At 48.4% G+C, this 16626-nt stretch overlaps 7 protein-coding genes across 7 annotated transcripts; 4 read left to right on the top strand and 3 right to left on the bottom strand.

The window, feature by feature from the left end:
- Positions 1-10: 10 nt before the first annotated feature.
- E1B28_005811 (uncharacterized protein) lies at positions 11-1515 on the top strand. Its single transcript, XM_043150400.1, has 6 exons — positions 11-242; positions 301-318; positions 375-502; positions 566-671; positions 728-1018; positions 1070-1515. The coding sequence occupies exons 1-6, from the start codon at positions 66-68 to the stop codon at positions 1382-1384; spliced, it is 1035 nt and encodes a 344-aa protein (XP_043011487.1). The 5' UTR covers positions 11-65; the 3' UTR covers positions 1385-1515.
- A 2317-nt stretch (positions 1516-3832) lies between these two features.
- On the top strand, positions 3833-6009 carry E1B28_005812 (uncharacterized protein; the record flags this gene model as incomplete). The annotated part of the gene is made up of 4 exons (XM_043150401.1): positions 3833-4081; positions 4149-4545; positions 4632-5021; positions 5084-6009. The coding sequence occupies 4 exons, from the start codon at positions 3833-3835 to the stop codon at positions 6007-6009; spliced, it is 1962 nt and encodes a 653-aa protein (XP_043011488.1).
- A 240-nt stretch (positions 6010-6249) lies between these two features.
- Positions 6250-7402, bottom strand: E1B28_005813 (uncharacterized protein). The gene is made up of 3 exons (XM_043150402.1): positions 7167-7402; positions 6977-7107; positions 6250-6924 (listed from the first exon to the last, which is right to left on the bottom strand). The coding sequence occupies exons 1-3, from the start codon at positions 7377-7379 to the stop codon at positions 6363-6365; spliced, it is 906 nt and encodes a 301-aa protein (XP_043011489.1). The 5' UTR covers positions 7380-7402; the 3' UTR covers positions 6250-6362.
- Positions 7403-7575: 173 nt separating this feature from the next.
- E1B28_005814 (uncharacterized protein) lies at positions 7576-9815 on the top strand (the record flags this gene model as incomplete). Its single annotated transcript, XM_043150403.1, has 15 exons — positions 7576-7676; positions 7732-7904; positions 7961-7974; positions 8023-8092; positions 8141-8232; positions 8285-8400; positions 8453-8483; positions 8542-8605; positions 8660-8780; positions 8832-8944; positions 9000-9191; positions 9248-9342; positions 9400-9490; positions 9547-9685; positions 9749-9815. The coding sequence occupies 15 exons, from the start codon at positions 7576-7578 to the stop codon at positions 9813-9815; spliced, it is 1479 nt and encodes a 492-aa protein (XP_043011490.1).
- A 263-nt stretch (positions 9816-10078) lies between these two features.
- Positions 10079-11269, top strand: E1B28_005815 (uncharacterized protein; the record flags this gene model as incomplete). Its single annotated transcript, XM_043150404.1, has 5 exons — positions 10079-10145; positions 10208-10692; positions 10756-10914; positions 10962-11129; positions 11180-11269. The coding sequence occupies 5 exons, from the start codon at positions 10079-10081 to the stop codon at positions 11267-11269; spliced, it is 969 nt and encodes a 322-aa protein (XP_043011491.1).
- A 102-nt stretch (positions 11270-11371) lies between these two features.
- E1B28_005816 (uncharacterized protein) lies at positions 11372-13584 on the bottom strand. Its single transcript, XM_043150405.1, has 13 exons — positions 13409-13584; positions 13235-13362; positions 13177-13185; positions 13107-13127; positions 12951-13057; positions 12776-12893; positions 12601-12714; positions 12278-12545; positions 12076-12222; positions 11924-12022; positions 11659-11866; positions 11437-11592; positions 11372-11386 (listed from the first exon to the last, which is right to left on the bottom strand). The coding sequence occupies exons 1-13, from the start codon at positions 13541-13543 to the stop codon at positions 11373-11375; spliced, it is 1524 nt and encodes a 507-aa protein (XP_043011492.1). The 5' UTR covers positions 13544-13584; the 3' UTR covers position 11372.
- A 99-nt stretch (positions 13585-13683) lies between these two features.
- On the bottom strand, positions 13684-15865 carry E1B28_005817 (uncharacterized protein). Its single transcript, XM_043150406.1, has 8 exons — positions 15780-15865; positions 15264-15715; positions 14922-15206; positions 14700-14866; positions 14338-14644; positions 14101-14279; positions 13946-14049; positions 13684-13896 (listed from the first exon to the last, which is right to left on the bottom strand). Exons 2-8 carry the CDS (start codon positions 15557-15559, stop codon positions 13771-13773), a joined length of 1464 nt encoding a protein of 487 aa, XP_043011493.1. The 5' UTR covers positions 15560-15715; positions 15780-15865; the 3' UTR covers positions 13684-13770.
- Between the last annotated feature and the right edge of the window lie 761 nt (positions 15866-16626).

A 16626-nucleotide genomic window follows, 5' to 3' on the forward strand; every position in this document is an offset into this window, starting at 1 on the left:
CAGGGTTGTCACCACGTGCAGTTTCCCAACTTCCTCCACTCCACCGACGACTCCTTCAAAGAAAAATGCATAATTCAACCTTCTCAGTGGCAGGAATGTCCTCCTCGACGAGCTCACACAATGCAAGTCTGAACTCTTGGGGCAACAACAGTACCTCAACAGCATTGGGAGGATCGCTAAGCGCGTCTTTTGGCGACTCGTTGTCCCAGTCAAGAAGTCATTATCAGCCAGGGTATCTAATGGTACGTACAATCAAAAAGAAAGCGCGGGTTTCAGGTTCTTTATTGATTTCCCTCTCAGTCAGCATCACAAGTGAATGTGGGAGCAGAGTTCTAACCCCTTCAGTCGATAGTTTTTCATTGACTGGATTTTAGGCATCGCCTCAAGGGAACCAGCGCGTCGATGAAGCTCCGGTGGTTCCGACCAAGGCTAAAATGAACCACTCACTGCTTAGGGGATCTACTTCCGAGTTTGGGATGGATTCAATGTTTGAAAGTACGAGGTATTGAGTGGCACTGTTTATCGTTCAGATTTACCGCGTTCTTATGATGGCCATCGACAACAGAGCCAGACAAAGGCAGACCTTACCTGACGAAGACGCGCCACCGACTTCTTCTGTGAACGATATACCGAACGAGATACATTTTAACTCTGCTAGGTCATTGCCAAGAGTGAATCGCTTTCGCTCTGATATTCGATATGTGCTCAACCTCTCGCTTACTTCTAGAACACCCTTTCCGCCGACTCTCCTTTCTCTCGACGCTCACGCACTCCAGCGCCCTCTTCCCACCAGTCGTCTTCTCCCTTATATGTTGTTGTTTTTGGATACCCGCAGGACAAGTATAGCGTCACAGTTGAATATTTCAAGTCATTAGGGGATAGCACAGACCCCGAATCCAACAACGAACTCGTCAACTGCTTTAGGATAGGCTATAATGACCCAGGAGATGCTATGCGGGCAGTCCGTAAAAATGGCGAGATTTTGGGGGGAAGTTGGATGGTTGGTGCTAAATGGGCAGTAGGTTTAGGTCTTCCTCATCATCGACGGGCCATTCACCTCTTTGTGCAGGATCCTGCGCAGGCTGAAACTGTGCTCGGCCAACCTGTTGCGAGAAACGGTTATCTAAGCCAACCCGAGTCCACCAACTCTTCCAATGCCATGCAAGTCGATGAAATAATGCCACCGGTGGGCCCACCTACGTTTGGAACGCCCCTCAAACTAGCGCCTTCCACTTCCGCGTTCAGACGCACTGCTCCTGGAGGTGCGGTTGAGAAACCACAAACACCACAGCCCAGTCGTGTAAATCCTGTCGTACCTCCACCTCAGTCGTCGCCTAGCAAAGGCATTGTCGGTCAAGTATCGGATATGATATTTGGATGGTAGCGGGGACACAGACGTCTTTGGTCTTACTATCATGTCCTTGGTTGATGATGAGCACAATATGGTCTATAGAACTTCTCGATCTTTTGCGTGGTAAACTGACAACCACAACAATTTCAGTGAAGGAGTCAGGCCTAGTCAAGTTCTCAATGTGAAGTCTTAAAGACACGCGTGGCAGGGTAGATGAGACCAAAACGCCCTCTGAGAGTGATGAGAGTAAGTACAAGACGTGGAAAGAGGGAGAAACGAAGGAAACAACTACAGATCTGTATGTATGTCAGGAGGGCCATTACACACGTCCAAAAGTCCCTAGTAAGGTAACGATCGCTGGGCTCTGTGAGGGCCTGCGACGGGGAAGGCCTTTCGGACGGCATTCGTGGATTGAGATACACAGACTACAAAAGTTGATCGATTTTAGCGAGATCCTCGAACATTGCTGCGGCTGTTTCCAGCGTCACAAGAGCGTTGAGAACTCGTCAGCGAGGACCAGAGGACCATCTCCTGTAAGCTCCACCTGTCCTGAAGATAGGCAGATGGATCTGGCCTACCATTGAATGACCTGACAGCACGGACGAAGTAGAATTGTTCAGATCATGAGACAGGTCCTTCCTTGACGATGAAGGAGCCTACTCGTGATCGTTCAAATCCAATGTTGAAAAACCAGCAGTCGAACGACTCATGTCAACCGGTCTAAACCCCAGATTACGAATGAAGGCCATGCATACGTTTCGAAACTATGAAACCGTTGTCACCTTATTGTTGAACGATAATTAGATTTTACCGGAATGCCTGCGTGTGAAGGTACGCTCCGACATGAGAAATCCTGGAAATGTCCGATGAGTGAGCATGTCCCACAAGTAAAGGCGAGGGTAACTTGCAATACTGGTACGATGTAACTGTGAAAGGACAGCTCAAACGGCGCCCTGCTTATCATCGGACGCATGGAACGATGCAGACAAGTAAGAAGGCGAAGCCGGCCAACTCCTATGAGAGAAACCTGAGCGTGAGATCCGCACTAGTGTCCTCAATGCATAGAACACTGACCCAAATTGTAACTGGCGCACATGTGTTGGTAGAATGTATTAACGGTGCAGTCAGATCACACACACCTTCCTCCCAGCATGTATACACAATAGCACGAAGGCCATGCGGTGAAAGTAGTTGAGCTACATGAATATTGTCTTGAGCTGTGATCAACTGACACTCGAGCATCGTGACGCGCCACTGCCTTTCCAAAGCTGATGCTGACATAAAATCGCTGAAGATACGAAGAAGGCGGCGCATACGGTAGGGCCTGATCTGGAGTGGGTAGTTGACTTGAAACGAGACCACCAGAGCGGTCTTCAGGTTCAGTTTTGTCCCAGCTAAATTGGTCGCTAGTTTTTGTTTAGTATGTCTTCCTCCAGACACACGAGAAACTCACTGTTAATGACGGCCCAGCCAGGTGAGTAGGGACGTCGGTGCCACCTCCGCCAGATTGAGGGAATATCCTCCGACCGTGAGCACGAGGCGAAAAGGCGGGGATACGGTAGAAACACATCATTTGGTGTCGTCCGAGTCTCCATTGAATCAGTGGCAGGCGGAGGGCCGAAGGGAAATACCGAAGCACGGCTGAGCTTGCCTTCGACTTTACAACGCACGGTATCCTTCCGCTCCTGCTCTAGCTCTCTCCATTCATGTTTTGTTTTAGGATACCTGGAGGACCGTAGATATATGCAGTTAAAATACTGAGTTCAACGGCGTCCAGACACCTACCGCCGCAGCCCAGTGGTGACTAGTTGACTGGCTCCTGTGATTCATTGCCTAGCAAAAGTGTTTGTGGAGTTTATTTGTTCATAGCAGGCGACATCTTTGGTTGTTCAATGATTATCTCTGTGTGAACCCCACGCCGTTGCATTCCCATGCATATACTTGGCAAAGTTCGATGTTGGACCTTCAAAGTTCTGCACACAAAGGTTATATCACTGAGTGACAGTCTTAGCAGGGTAATGTTCTATCATCGCTACCTTCTGAGTGTATTAATGCTTCAATTGGCACTGGAAGTAAATCAACATCTGCGACTGGTCAGGGCAATCGGGTTGCACCCATGGAAGGAAATGGAACGAGCGGGTGCCGAACAAAAGGGGAGCTATGGCCATAAGGTGAGATGACACTGAGTCGGTTTCCCACTAAACAAAAGAAGACTGAGGCCAGAAAAGTCGGTTTCTTCATGTTTTCCGAGCCAGAAAGGTGAGGACTTGTAGGGACTTGCAATTCCGGCCTCGTTGCAGTGACTACAGCGTCCGTCTGCCACAGTATCGGCAGAGGACGGACGAGGTGAGAGACAATCCACCCGTAATCTGAGACCTAGCTGACTGCAGAAAGAAAAAAGCGCTCCTATATGTCTGGCACTATTTGAGCGCATCGTTCCTTTGTCTCCTTCTGCCTTTCAAGATTATACCTCCGCCGCCCATGACCTTCGATAACGACGACAAACAACCCCTCGATACCGCCAGTAACAGCGTCGGCCCTGGTACCAGCTCACTCCCAAGCAGCCTTCTTCCACATCTCTACACCCGTCCTACCACAAGTCGAGCTTCAAGGGATAGTGGCACAAGGACCACACTACTTTCGACCAACGATGGCGATGACGAGGCCGAGAATGATAATGAGGATCAAGTGAAGCTAAAGTCGGACATTGGCTCTGGCAGCGATGTAAAGGTAGGAGGTATCACCACCATCAGGGCTTCACGACAACTAATCGCTATCCCCCCTTCCCCGTCAATAGCCTAGTAGGCGTTTTATGACAGCTCCTGTGGCTTCGGCTTTGAACTATCATCCTCCGTCGCCGTCGTCGTCGACGTTGCCCTTCCCCTCTCAGCAGCAACAGCCACGATCGCATTACTCCAATGGGGAACCTATTGCAACCTCATCGAGTGGTGGAACAGTCAGTGGCTCCAACGCCAGTCTACCACGAACTGATACTCGCCAGGCTCCGATACGCAGCGATCCAGCTTATTATGCAACAGCATCTGGTAGCGGGTTCAACTACGGGCAAAGTGGCAGTTATCCCAGTCATCCGATGGCTCCAAGTTCAAGAAGGCTCAGCTCAGGTCGAGTAGGAAGTGGAATAGAGGCGAATGCAGGAATAGGTTACCATCAATCAGTCTCGTACCCTCCGACTTGTACGTCAAAAGTTTGATTTAGGCAACGTAACTTCTGCCTCATACTTATTGATCTTTCTCCCCTCCCAAATGTCTTCACTTCCTAGCCCTATCAGTTTCCGGAATGTCGGGTTCGCCAATCAGTCCCGATAGTCCCTATTACCAGACGTATAGCGATCCGACAACGTCCCAATCTTCGGGGAGTCACAGACCCCATTATCTTCCGAATGCAGCCCTTCCTCATGGGCGAGAATGGTCCCACTCGTCCACGAGCTCCATGCCTGAAAATCAGATCAGCCTTTCGGATGTACCATTTGAAGCATGTCAACACGCCGTTGTCCATGATCGCACAAGGAAAAGAAGCTCGGAAGATGAAGGACGACCACCAAGCTCCTCTAGTGGTACCACGACAACTGGCATTGGAGACAACACTGTCGATCCCGAACCGAACAGTAAGAGAAAACAAAAGGCGGATATCGCTTGTGACTTTTGTCGAGGTATATGCGTCAAGTTCGTTCAGTAGTCTACATCTCTTACTCCGGTTTTTTTAAATCCATAGGCCGTAAACTCCGCTGCGATACAAAAAGACCCCAATGTTCCAATTGTGCATCGAGAGAAAATCAGGTGTGCCATTATAAGGAGTTTCAGAGACGAAGAGGTCCTGGAAAGGCGAACAAAGGATCGAAGGTAGCCGCCAAACCACGCAAGACGAGTAGTAGTGCTGCTACGGAACGACAGGAAGTGTCTGACGAGCACCTGGACGAGGTTGCACAGAAAAGAGGCTTGCACACCCACCACCCTCCCACTGCTGAACGAGAAACAGTGGCCTACACATCTTTCCAGCATCCGAATTCAGGAACGGAGACCTATTTTCGCGGTCAGAATGAATCCTTCTACACGGATCGAGTTGCTCCACCAATCAGACAGGCTTCGATTTTCGGCCACGCCCAGCTACCTCCCCTCTATCCTGAGCAACAGCCTCAGTATCATCAAGAATTTCCTCCCCTTCCCTATCCCACTGCTTCGTCCTCAAATCGCTGGCAGTCTTCGAATTCACAGCCTGACGTTACTGTCAAGCATGAGCCGCAAGTTCCAATTTGGGAACCTCCTCTCCCATTACATCCGTATCCGCCGACCCCAGTAGACATGAAGCATGAGACTCCAGAGGACGATCGTCACCAAGCTCGAGAGAGATTTGATGCGCGGTACGATCCATACGCACACAGGGGATCTGCCTATCCCGTGTTCGACGAGCAGTATGGTTCGGATGACCCAAGGCATATGTCCTCGGAAGCACAGGTGTACCGACCTGTTCATCGTGATTCGCAAGGGCAATTTCCAAGTTCGGCGTCTTCACGTTATGGAGTATACCATTCGAATCGTTCAGGTGTGGGGAGTCATCTGATGTCAAACAGGATAGAACGTCACCGGTCGAGTTCGCCGCCTGGTGAAGGGGTCTCTCTGAATGCGTCTGACGTCCTTTGAAAGAGTTCGGAAAGTGTCTTTCGACGCTTGGCTTCTATCTGTCCGTCAATCCAAGAAGTTGCTACTCCGCCGAAGAAGCAGTAACTTGCATCACACCACTGTACGTAGTTTTCCGGTTGGCGTTGGCGTTGGCGATTGTGAAGGGGACAAGCGTGTGAAGTAGTCGTTACGTTAGTACGTTTGGGAGCTATCAACTGGTTTCTTTCTTGCTTACCCGATTAGATGATAATCTCTTTTATTTTGGTGTAATGTATCCTTTACCAATATAGTATATTGTAGCTCTATTCAGGAATTTGTTATAATAGACAAAGGTTATGATCGATTGACCTTGCGCATGTGTACATTGATATTTACTATTTGCTACGTTGACGTTTCCTGTCCGTCTCCTGAACCGCCCAATCATTAAGCATTAAAGGAAACATCGGCATCTCGTGTAGTCGTTCTCGTTCATGAGAGAGAATGACGACGACGTTATCCAAAGCATGAAACCGTTTTATTCGATCCACAGTCTCCCTCGCAACATGAATATCGTGGTGATTTTCTGTGCTGACAAGACGGACACCAGGGTTGTAGCATGCTCTGTTGTGACAAGCGTCTCCGGCTAGAAGAACAAATGAATTGGGAGCTACGCGTACGAGAGCGTTTAGATGGCCTAACATGTGGCCTGGTGCGTCCAAGAGGTAGAGAGAGCCGTCATTGAAGAAATCCAGGACGGAGGCGCCGAAAGAGAGGCTCTGGGAATCTTGATCGGTGAATTCAATGTAAGAAACGGTTTGGGTTGAGGGGATGCTGTTTAAGCGGCTCTTGGGGTTAATGGGATAGGCTGACGCTAAGAGTTGCTTGGAGTGTTCGCCTAGAATGAGATGAGCGGATGGAAAGGGAGAAAGATCCCCGGTGTGGTCAAAGTGAAGGTGGCTGAGGTTTGTGAGCATAAGAGTGTTGATAGGTACCCCATGTTCTCGCATACCTATATATGATGGTACGAATTTCTGTTGGTTGGGTTCCACCCTGGCTGAGTAGATCGCAGATATCTGATTCGCACTCGGCTGCAAAAAGTTTCAGATCGTCCTCCATCGCTGGGGGATAGCCTAACGCGTGCTGAAAAGACTTACCTTAGTCGTGTTTGACAGGCAATGACGGAACGTACTGTGCTATACCTTCCTCAAGCCAAGATCGAAGAGTAGCTTGCCATGTTGTTCGTGTTGGAGCAGAAAGCATAGAGAAGGGACTTTGCTTCCAATGTTGGTGTCAAGATCGAGGCTGTCTTGAAAGACTTCACGGTCGGGGAGCCAGAGGAAACCAGCGGCTAATGCTGAGCAGCGAATATAGGATTGGCCTTGTACATCGCTGGGTAGCTCGACGTAGCTCATGATGATGATGGTGCTTAGCTGACGATGTCAGTGGCGTGAGTAACGACGTCGGAATGGTACCTCGGAACTCCATGGCTAAATACGGTTAAACGTGCCGGACTAGACTCACAGCGTACATGAAAATGACACTATCGCTCACCTTCGATCCTCCCTCTGCGCATAAAAGGGCAGCACAGCATGGGAAATTCACTCCCTCATGGCTTCCTCACCAACCGAAAAAAAGGAGAACACTGAGCGTTCTCCAGATGTCATTATTGTCGACTGGGACGGGCCCGACGATCCAGAAAACCCTCAAAAGTGTGTGTTGTCCAATTCTTGAATAGCATGAGCGCTTATTTAATTGCGGTTGTAGTTGGAATTTCAAGCGCAAATGGGCCGCCACCACCATTGTATCTCTCTTCACCTTCATCACTCCTGTTTCATCGTCCATGATCGCACCGGCGTCCAACAAAGTAGCACAGACGTTTGGTGAGACCAACTCGGTAATCATAGCCATGATCACATCCAGTTTTGTTCTCGCCTTTGGCAAGTCTCTTTTGCTTCATCCATCTTCTCTCCAGCTTCAACTATTTTATCCTCAGGATTTGGCCCCTTGGTAGGGTTCATTTCTCCACAAAGTACTTCGTTCTTATCTGCTCTTCAGTTTTTGTCTCCCTTGAGCGAAATATACGGCCGTTCACGCGTTCTACAAGGTGCCAATTTGTTTTTCTTGGGTGGGTGCTCTTTATGTGTGAGTTCTCTCTTACTGACACCACTTGTAGTATGGAACTTGGTTTGTGCTTTCGCTCAGAACGAAACACAGCTTATCATATTCCGCTTTTTGGCCGGTTTAGGCGGCAGTGCCCCTCTAGGCGTGAGTTCACATTCCTCTGTTGGATATCCATCGTTAACGACCTCTGGATAAGATTGGTGGTGGCGTTTTGGGTGATACTTGGGCAGCAGAGGAAAGAGGGAAAGCCATCGCTGTTTATTCACTCGCTCCTCTCATGGGCCCCGTCATTGGGCCCGTTGCTGGCGCTTGGTACGGCCTTGACCGTATTCTCGTTTGATGGAGTACTCAAAGACCTTTTCAGGATTGCCCAGCTATCCGACTGGCAGTGGGTTGTGAGTCTCTTCATGTCCATCAAGTGAGTTTCCCGAATCTCACCTTAGTAACAAACAGTTCTGGTCGACTTCTATTGTTGACGCAGTCATACAGATTGCAGGTCTCTTCTATCTGCGAGAAAGTACGTTCTTTCAATCCGTTTCTGCCTCCGCGTTCGTCTTATTTTTCGATCCAGCATATGCACCAGTATTGTTGGAACGCAAAGCGGAAAGAATCCGAAAGTCCCTTACTTCTGACCCAGAGAAGGGAGCTCACGTAAAAGAGATTCGCACCATCTACGATGATGGGAGTCGATCGTAAGTATTTATCTTTACGACAATCACTCTACCGCTCAGACTTCATCACAGCTGGCGGGCTATTTTTGCCAAAGCTATGACGCGACCGTTTACGTTGCTTTTCCGTGAACCCATCGCACAAGTCATCGCTGTGTACATGGGTTACATCTATGGCATCTTTTACCGTATGTCACTCGCAGCTTTTCCCCCGTGTCTTGACTGCTAATAAATGCATGCCAGTATTTCTTACCACCCTCCCGAGAATATTCGAGGGAGTGTATAAGCAACCAGCTGGGATTGCAGGAATCAACTATGTCGCTCTGGGGATTGGTCTCACGGCGGCTTCACAGATCAATGCTCGATATATGGATAGAATATATATCAAATTGAAGAATAAGAGTGGTGGTATTGGCAAGCCGGAATTTCGAGTCCGTAAGTATGCGTTTCCGCCTCTCGATCATCGAGTATGTACTGAGCTTCAATACTAGCTTCGATGATCATAGGATCTTTGATATTACCTATAGGGCTTTTCTTGAGTGGCTGGGCCGCCCAAAAACAGTTACACTGGATAGTAGTCGACATCGTGAGTTCTCGGCTATACTATATTCTATCAACAGGCAACTAACCAATGGGTGTTTAGGGACTGGTATTCGTCGGTGCTGGGACGATATTAAATTTTCAAACGATGCAGACGTACGTCGTTGACTGTTATACCCTTCATGCAGCTTCAGGTACGGTTCTCCAACCACATGCGTTCGATCGTTTATTGAATTTCTCGTACATGTAGCAATGGCCGCTGTCTCCTTGTTACGATGTCTAGCCGGGTTCGGATTCCCCCTTTTCGCTCCTGCGATGTATGATGCGTTAGGGTATGGAGTAGGCACTAGTATCCTTGGGATTGTTAGTATAGCAATTGGGTGGCCAGCGTATGTGGAAATTTTCTTTGCTATTTGTTACGATGAGGGTGATTTGAACGTTTTTTCTCATAGGCCTGTTATTTTTTGGAGATACGGAGAGGCTCTTAGGAGAAAGAGCAAGTATGGGAGTAAGACTTGAACGATACTTTAATTTGTAACGACATGGACACGATTGTACATCGTACTTCAATCAGAGTAATCAGAGTATGACCTTATTTTCACGTGCGGATCTGTTGTTGGGCGGCTATGGCATTTCCGGTGATCAGTGATCATGATGATCATTGCGCTTGAACCTGAGGGAGGGGGAAGGGTGCTACTCCCACAATCATAACAAAACCATCGCACGCATTGAACGTCCTTCCACTTCGTTGCTCATAATCTTGAAAACTTGGGACGCCCAAAATGTCTGAACCTGTTAAAAAAGTAACACCATCCGTCGATGCCGATGAAGACTTGGATGAACTTGATGGTACGGTGTTCTTTGTTTGCTTGTACAACAAACGACGACTGATCTTCTACTACCAACCAAAGATGTGTTACCCGAGTTCAACTCACCTCCGACTGCCCCTCTACCACATCTACCCCAGAAAACGACATTGGGTCGCAAACGAACGAACACGCGGGTAGATCAACCTCCCGTTTCTATACCTGGAGAACCGACCACGTCGACGAACCAAGGCCAAGTCGCTGATGGAGATGGAGATGTGCTCTCGGATGAATTTGCGAAAGAGTTGGAGAAGCTTATGAAAGAGTTGGTTGTTGCTCATGGCGATGAGAAGGGGGAAGCGTCAGGTTCTGGTGATGGGAAAGAAGACCAGGAGGCGCAGAAGGTTTTCAAGGCTGCTTGGGAGGCTATGCTTATTGAGGAGATGAACGGGATGGCTAGTGGTGGTAGCGGTGAGGAAGGTGTCGATGTCGATGAGGATAAGGATAAGGGGAAGGGAGTAACGGGGGATTTTCAGTCTAGGATTAAGCAGACGATGAATAAGCTAAAAGAAAGCGAAGATAATCTCAAAGTGAGGATTCCAGTTACATGGCACTTCTTTCTTGATCTGAGCGGTGGTATGATAATTACAAAGGCCGGCTCGTCTTCAGCTCCGGATACGTTGGACGGTCTTTTCAATTCCTTACAAGACGTAGGAGATGACGCAGAATTCAATGGGTTCTTGGAGGAAATGATGAACCAGCTTATGAGTAAGGAAGTCTTGTACCAGCCCTTGAAAGAACTCGGTGAAAACGTTCGTTTTTGCTCTTCCTCCGCATCCGCCGTTCTGACATACCGCAGTTCCCTCCCTATCTTGAAAACCCACCGGAACCTATCACCGCCGAAGATAGGGAACGTTATGAAGCGCAGTTGGCCGTTATCAAGGAGATCCTTGCAACCTTTGAGCGGCCAGGGTATGATGATAAAGATCCCAAGGCTTCCAAGGAGATTGCAGATTTGATGGCAGAGGTATGTTTTTAGACCCTACAACTTATTCCTCGAGCTAATCGGCCTTTTAGTTGCAATCTCATGGTTCTCCGCCCGAAGCGGTCATGGGCCCATCTCCAATGGGTTTAGAGGGTATGCCCGGCAATTGTGTCGTTGGATGAGAGCTTACCAACTTTCGTATTCCCTGAACTATCCTTCCATTCCTGTGGTTTAGTTATATTATAAAGCAAGCATGTAATTACATCTACATCGTGATCCCATGTACTAGTATGTGTAACCTGAAAGCATCCCTCAGGAATGAAGTTCGAATTCAAGTAGAGGGACCTACGGAAATAAGGATTTTTTCTGTCGGTCATATCCTCTTCAGCCAACTTCGCTCCAATTTCCTTGGCTTGCTCTCGAGTAAGACCTTCAGCCATTAGAGCGCGGTCCCGGATATGGTTTTGATACACGAGGTAGAGTCGCCATGCTAAAATAGAGCAGACTGGTGGACGGACGGCCGTCGTGAGTAACATGAGTAACGTGCAAAAAAAGAAATCAAACAACTGACATTGTAAAGCGAAACATATCGCACAGGCAATAATAGCAGGGACATAGCGAGGAGCATCCTTTTCCTGGAAGAACTGAGATCCTGCAGCGTTACCGGCACAGTATCCGACGAAGAGGATACTGGAGACAATTGATTTTTTCGTCCGACCGGCGATGTTGGATGGCACGAAGATCCAGAGTAGGAGGCCGTTAATATTAACTGACATGGTCTATCATCGGAAAGATAGTGTCAGCGGGAGGAGAGTTTAGACGGCAGGGCTGCTTACCATGAAGTACATCCCAAATCTAATCCAGCGGTATCTAGGGTCATTCGGCAAGAGTGCCATGGTTAACATACCCACAAAACCCGGGAGGATAGCGAATAGCTGGGTAATGTGACAGTTCGAGCTATCCTTGTCACCAAAGAAGACACACACACCATTAGTGAGAATCGGATATTTGGATATCGCGAAGAGGCCCAGCCGGCAAGTAAGAACCAAATGATGGACGCTGCGTCACGAGGGATGTTGTAGAGAATCGTTTCGAGTGAAGTAAAGCCGAAACTTTTGTAGACCAGGTTCCCAAACTACATCGGAGTCAAGCAAGTGAGAGAGGATCGAGGGCAAGTGGAAGAGACGGACAGATGTGACGCCACCATTGGGCAACGAGGTAAGCACGACGCTAAAGAACAGGAACCAAGTGGACGGATCTATGAAAGCCTCGATAATCTGATCCCTTTTCCACTCTCGCCGTTTATGGGCATCGGTTCCGGTCCGGTTATTGACAACTCGAGCTTGGGCAATTCGCCTTTCTTCTGGAGATACCCAAGATACCTCCCGCGGGGTTCCCAATAAGAACCAGGAAAAGATGGAGAGGACGATAGTGATGGTCCCGAGGAAGAAGGAGATTCTGGACGCCGGGTTAAAATACGGACGTATAGGATTCAGAATCAAATGGGGCTCACCCTTTCCATGGAGCAAGGCCACCATTTTTGAGAGCATGGTTTCCAATGGCATACAGGCAGAGGTTAGTGATGATTCCGAAACCGGCATTTGCTGTACCCCAGATGATAGCGCGGCTGTAGGGAGAAATTTAAGCTCAAGCTCCATCCTAAATCCTCGATGGTGTGGTGCACTTACAGCGTGTGTTCCCGCGTCTTATACCACGTTGCGATGATGAGAAGAAAAGACGGAGAAATTGTGCATTCGAAAGCTCCTTGCAGAAAACGCAATGTCATCAGAGTAGCAAAGTTCCGGGCTGCATGTATGTTGTTCGAATGGTTGCGTACATTAGAGCAAGGTTGAAAGGGCTTACCGAATCCGGTGGATAGCACTATGATGCCCCAAAAAAACATGAGAACGGAGAGAGTCTTGCCTACTGATACGCGCTGCATCACGTAGCTGCTCGGAAATTCGCAAACCCTGCGTCTGTTTGAGCAACGAAAGACAACAAAGCTTTGACTGGACGAACATGTAGGAGAGATAGAATATCCTATTCACTTTCGAGTCAATTGACATTCCGAGATCGAGTACGAACTCACGTGCTGAGCCTAAAGACAGTGAGTTTTATGAGATTGTTGTACCGGGATGATAGCTCACCAAGAAAACTGCTGTCCGACAAGGTGAGTATCCTCGCGGATACCGAACACCGCCTGGGTCGATAGGCCAGTTTTGTCGACCTGCTGGACGCCATAGGCAACCCACATCAATGGGAGTAGGTATCGATCCTGTGCAAGTCTGTAAGTGAGAAATTGGCGACAGAAGCCAACCCACGATCTTCCTGAGAAGCATCCGGTATTGGTGCTCGGTGTAGTCAGACTCGGAAAGGACGCGGTGGCGATTTCCATCGAGAACAGGGACGTGATGGCAGTCCTCCTTCTCCGTAACAGTAGACTGCTTGGACATCATGCAGAAGGGAAACGAAGAAAGTGCGGCAGCAGCCACCGAACTTGAACTTTAACTTGGAATTTGTACCAGGCACCGGAGGCACGGGCCCCTGCATTGCCGGGGCCGTCTCGTTAATCAAGTATGTAAATCACCGCCAGAAAGGCAGGGTCGCTCGGCAAATGAATGTCATTAACAACGGGACTATGCGACGGGGTATACATGCCGACATCTCGCTTATATCTCCGAGATCACGCCTTTGCAATTGGTCGAGGTAATGTCACGCGGAACACCATGAACTGGTTGTTTACGTCGATGCCGGCGTCATACGGAATTCCGAGTGCTACTCCTTTAGTTGTCAAGAAGTCGTTATCCGCCTGCTTTCACGTCAATAGATCTTCCAGTGCAGCTTTCCTGATCACTTACCACAGTGAAAAGGAAATAATCATCTGGGGATTTGGGATCGTTCACCGGTGCTAGCGCAAGGGATTCCCATTTAGAATCAATCAGTGTCTCATCAAAGTTCCCACCTGCAGGTTTGTCAAGCTCTCCTCTGCGAATTATCCGGATCGTATACGTACCATTATGCAGGCCAAACCTTTTCAGGTCATCATCATTGAGGTAGTCAACAAACGAAACATATTTCGCTGGCGTAATACTTTTGTCCAGCTTTCCATTAGGAGCGACCGGGTTGGACGGGTCATCAAACTTCATGCCTTGAATGTTAGTTGCATGCGCTATGCTAAAAAGATCTGCTTGTCTTACAACAACCGTCCATTCAGGTGATGCATCACGGAAAACTTTCTGAAAGGGCGTACTTGTACTTCGATTCACTGTCATCGTTTCCCATTCCCTTACCATCTCTTGAAAGGGAAAGGAAAATGTTCTCGCTGACGAAAGTAATCTCGCTAGAAGGACGCGTTTTGCCTTTATCGTTGCTTACAGGAAGGGGGATAACCCATTCACCGACGAGAGGCGGCTGTTTTGAATCGTCCGATATGTTGTAAGCCACCATTCGAGTGAAGCTAGAGGTACTCTCATCGTCCCCTCCATCTTGAATCGTGGCCGATTGCAGCATAGCGTACAGAATGTTGTTCTCAGGATCTAATGTCAGGCCTTCGAAGCCTAACACGCCGTTGGTACTCAATTCCAGAAGAAAAAAAGAGAAATATGAACCCACCCTGATTGGGACTTCGTCCGGTGGTGGGACTCTCGACGGATGTGAAGTTGATATTACCGTTCTTGTCCTTGGGGAGGATGGCTGCCGGAGGCTGTATGGCGCTGACCAAATGTCCGTCATCGGAGAAGTGATAGATGTATGGACCATATTCGTCACTGATCCAGAAGCTGAGTAAAACAATATATTTAGTAACAAGTAAATTAGTGTGGGGGGACTGCATACGTTCCATCAGGAGCAGCAACAAGCCCCTCAACGTCCAGAGACAAATGGGAAAACTCTTCGCTCGGTATAGGCAATTCTGGATCTGAACCCTGCGTTGGTCGAACCGCCAAGGCATCAAGCCCAGATGTCTTGGTGTTGTTTCTTTCGAACATGAGCGTGGTATTCTTGTAGGTAAGTTGTAGGGTCTTTTGTGCATCCCCGAAATTAAGGTTCTCGGAACCCGTATATGGAGTTAGAACGAACTCGATTTCATGTTGACGACTTTGGTAGTCGATGGTAGTGTCACTTTGGGGATTTGTCGCAGTGAGAACAGTTTGTTGTAGATGCTACTGTGCCACTCACATGTTATGTCCACGGTCAGGACGAACCAACAATGTTCCTGTATATGTGCCATTACTGCCTTTCGCCCAAGTTCCTCGTTTGAGCGCTATAGCACTCCCAATTCCCCCAAGCGAATCGCCTGTTGATTCCTTGAAATCGTGGGGTATGAGGCCAAAACCAACCAAGCCTTTGTTCACATAATTCACTCCATCGAGAGTTACGGTCACTGACCGTCGACCAATAGAGGTAGGAGATGCTGTAGACGATGCGGAGAGACAAGCAATAACAACAAAAAATCCAAGTTTGAAGAGAGCCATGTGTATTCGACCGATGTGGGTACGAAACTAGTGGAGGAGGTTGAGCGACCAAAAAGAAACCATCAAACGCTGTATTTATATGCGCGAAGCCCGACAACGTTCGTGTGAGGTGCCCAAACACATGGAACGACGTGGAACAGTATGCTTCGATACCATCTGTGGTGGTGCGTGATGGATCAGAAACCGAGGGAGCTTAAAAAGAGGAACCGGATAGTGCTACATTAGGGACGAGAAGATGTCACGTTGAACGTTGAGAGGGAGATATGAGTGGAGGGCTGGATCTTGAGGTAGCAACCAGTGAAGACCATATTCTTGAAGTAACTTGTGAGCGTGTCCATCTGCCGGCGGACGCGTCGCATTGATGTTTCTCCCATCATCTAATCTGTGTTCTTTCCATGGCTCATGCCTTCCATTCCGATTTGGCGAGGAGTAGAGATGAGAACATTCAGAAGTCAAATCAACGCTCGGAGTTGGCGAAGAAGGACCATCAATTGAGTACGTGGAAACAAGGTTATGACACACTGTCCAAAACACTTTACGACGAGAGAAACGGCAGTGAACGACTCACAAGGATACTTGAATATTTGAATGGTCAGCATATAACTGATCGAAGAGGGGCTCAGAATTGTGGGAGGTCCAAAGCCGTCTCGAAAGATACTCGTTACAGATGGCCAGCGCGTCAAGCTGCCGTATTTCAGAAGAAGGCGAGTCCTACCGCAAGGAAATCCTTTTTTCGTTGGTGCCAGTGTCGATAGAACCCCGGCCCTCCCAATTCTTCAGTCTGCTAATGCGTATCGGGATTCGTTGTACATGTGTCGCGGGAGCGGCGAAATCGTGCAACGTAAGTAACATCTCCACTTCTAACCCACAACCTCAGTAGTTCATTCTGCTTTTGCAGCCTTCCAACCGCTTCCAAACTTGGAGCCATACTAGCGGTATGACCCGAGTCGTATAGGTTACCTTTCCTAGTCTAGAAGTTTTCTTTGTGGCTAAATCAAAAATTGATACTCTGCCAACCAGGCATTGGTCCTAACAGCAACGCACTCAAGGGTGTATTAAGAATCTGT

Source organism: Marasmius oreades, chromosome 3, assembly GCF_018924745.1.
Source record: "Marasmius oreades isolate 03SP1 chromosome 3, whole genome shotgun sequence".
NCBI lineage: Eukaryota > Fungi > Basidiomycota > Agaricomycetes > Agaricales > Marasmiaceae > Marasmius > Marasmius oreades.

Excerpts from the sequence above, each read along its gene's own strand:
- E1B28_005813 (XM_043150402.1), bottom strand. The coding sequence starts at position 7,379 with ATGAGCTACGTCGAGCTACCCAGCGATGTACAAGGCCAATCCTATATT. Across the intron at positions 7,108-7,166 it reads TCGATCTTGGCTTGAGGAAG|CACGCGTTAGGCTATCCCCC; the intron begins GTATAGCACAGT and ends AAGTCTTTTCAG. Across the intron at positions 6,925-6,976 it reads ATTCGTACCATCATATATAG|CCACCTTCACTTTGACCACA; the intron begins GTATGCGAGAAC and ends CACAAACCTCAG.
- E1B28_005811 (XM_043150400.1), top strand. The coding sequence starts at position 66 with ATGCATAATTCAACCTTCTCAGTGGCAGGAATGTCCTCCTCGACGAGC. Across the intron at positions 503-565 it reads TCAATGTTTGAAAGTACGAG|AGCCAGACAAAGGCAGACCT; the intron begins GTATTGAGTGGC and ends CATCGACAACAG. Across the intron at positions 1,019-1,069 it reads TGGTTGGTGCTAAATGGGCA|GATCCTGCGCAGGCTGAAAC; the intron begins GTAGGTTTAGGT and ends CTCTTTGTGCAG.
- E1B28_005817 (XM_043150406.1), bottom strand. The coding sequence starts at position 15,559 with ATGGCTCTCTTCAAACTTGGATTTTTTGTTGTTATTGCTTGTCTCTCC. Across the intron at positions 15,207-15,263 it reads CCTGACCGTGGACATAACAT|TGACACTACCATCGACTACC; the intron begins GTGAGTGGCACA and ends AAATCCCCAAAG. Across the intron at positions 14,050-14,100 it reads AAGGTTTGGCCTGCATAATG|GTGGGAACTTTGATGAGACA; the intron begins GTACGTATACGA and ends ACAAACCTGCAG.
- E1B28_005816 (XM_043150405.1), bottom strand. The coding sequence starts at position 13,543 with ATGATGTCCAAGCAGTCTACTGTTACGGAGAAGGAGGACTGCCATCAC. Across the intron at positions 13,058-13,106 it reads ATATTCTATCTCTCCTACAT|GGTTTGCGAATTTCCGAGCA; the intron begins GTTCGTCCAGTC and ends AAACAGACGCAG. Across the intron at positions 12,894-12,950 it reads AGTGCTATCCACCGGATTCG|CCCGGAACTTTGCTACTCTG; the intron begins GTAAGCCCTTTC and ends ACATACATGCAG.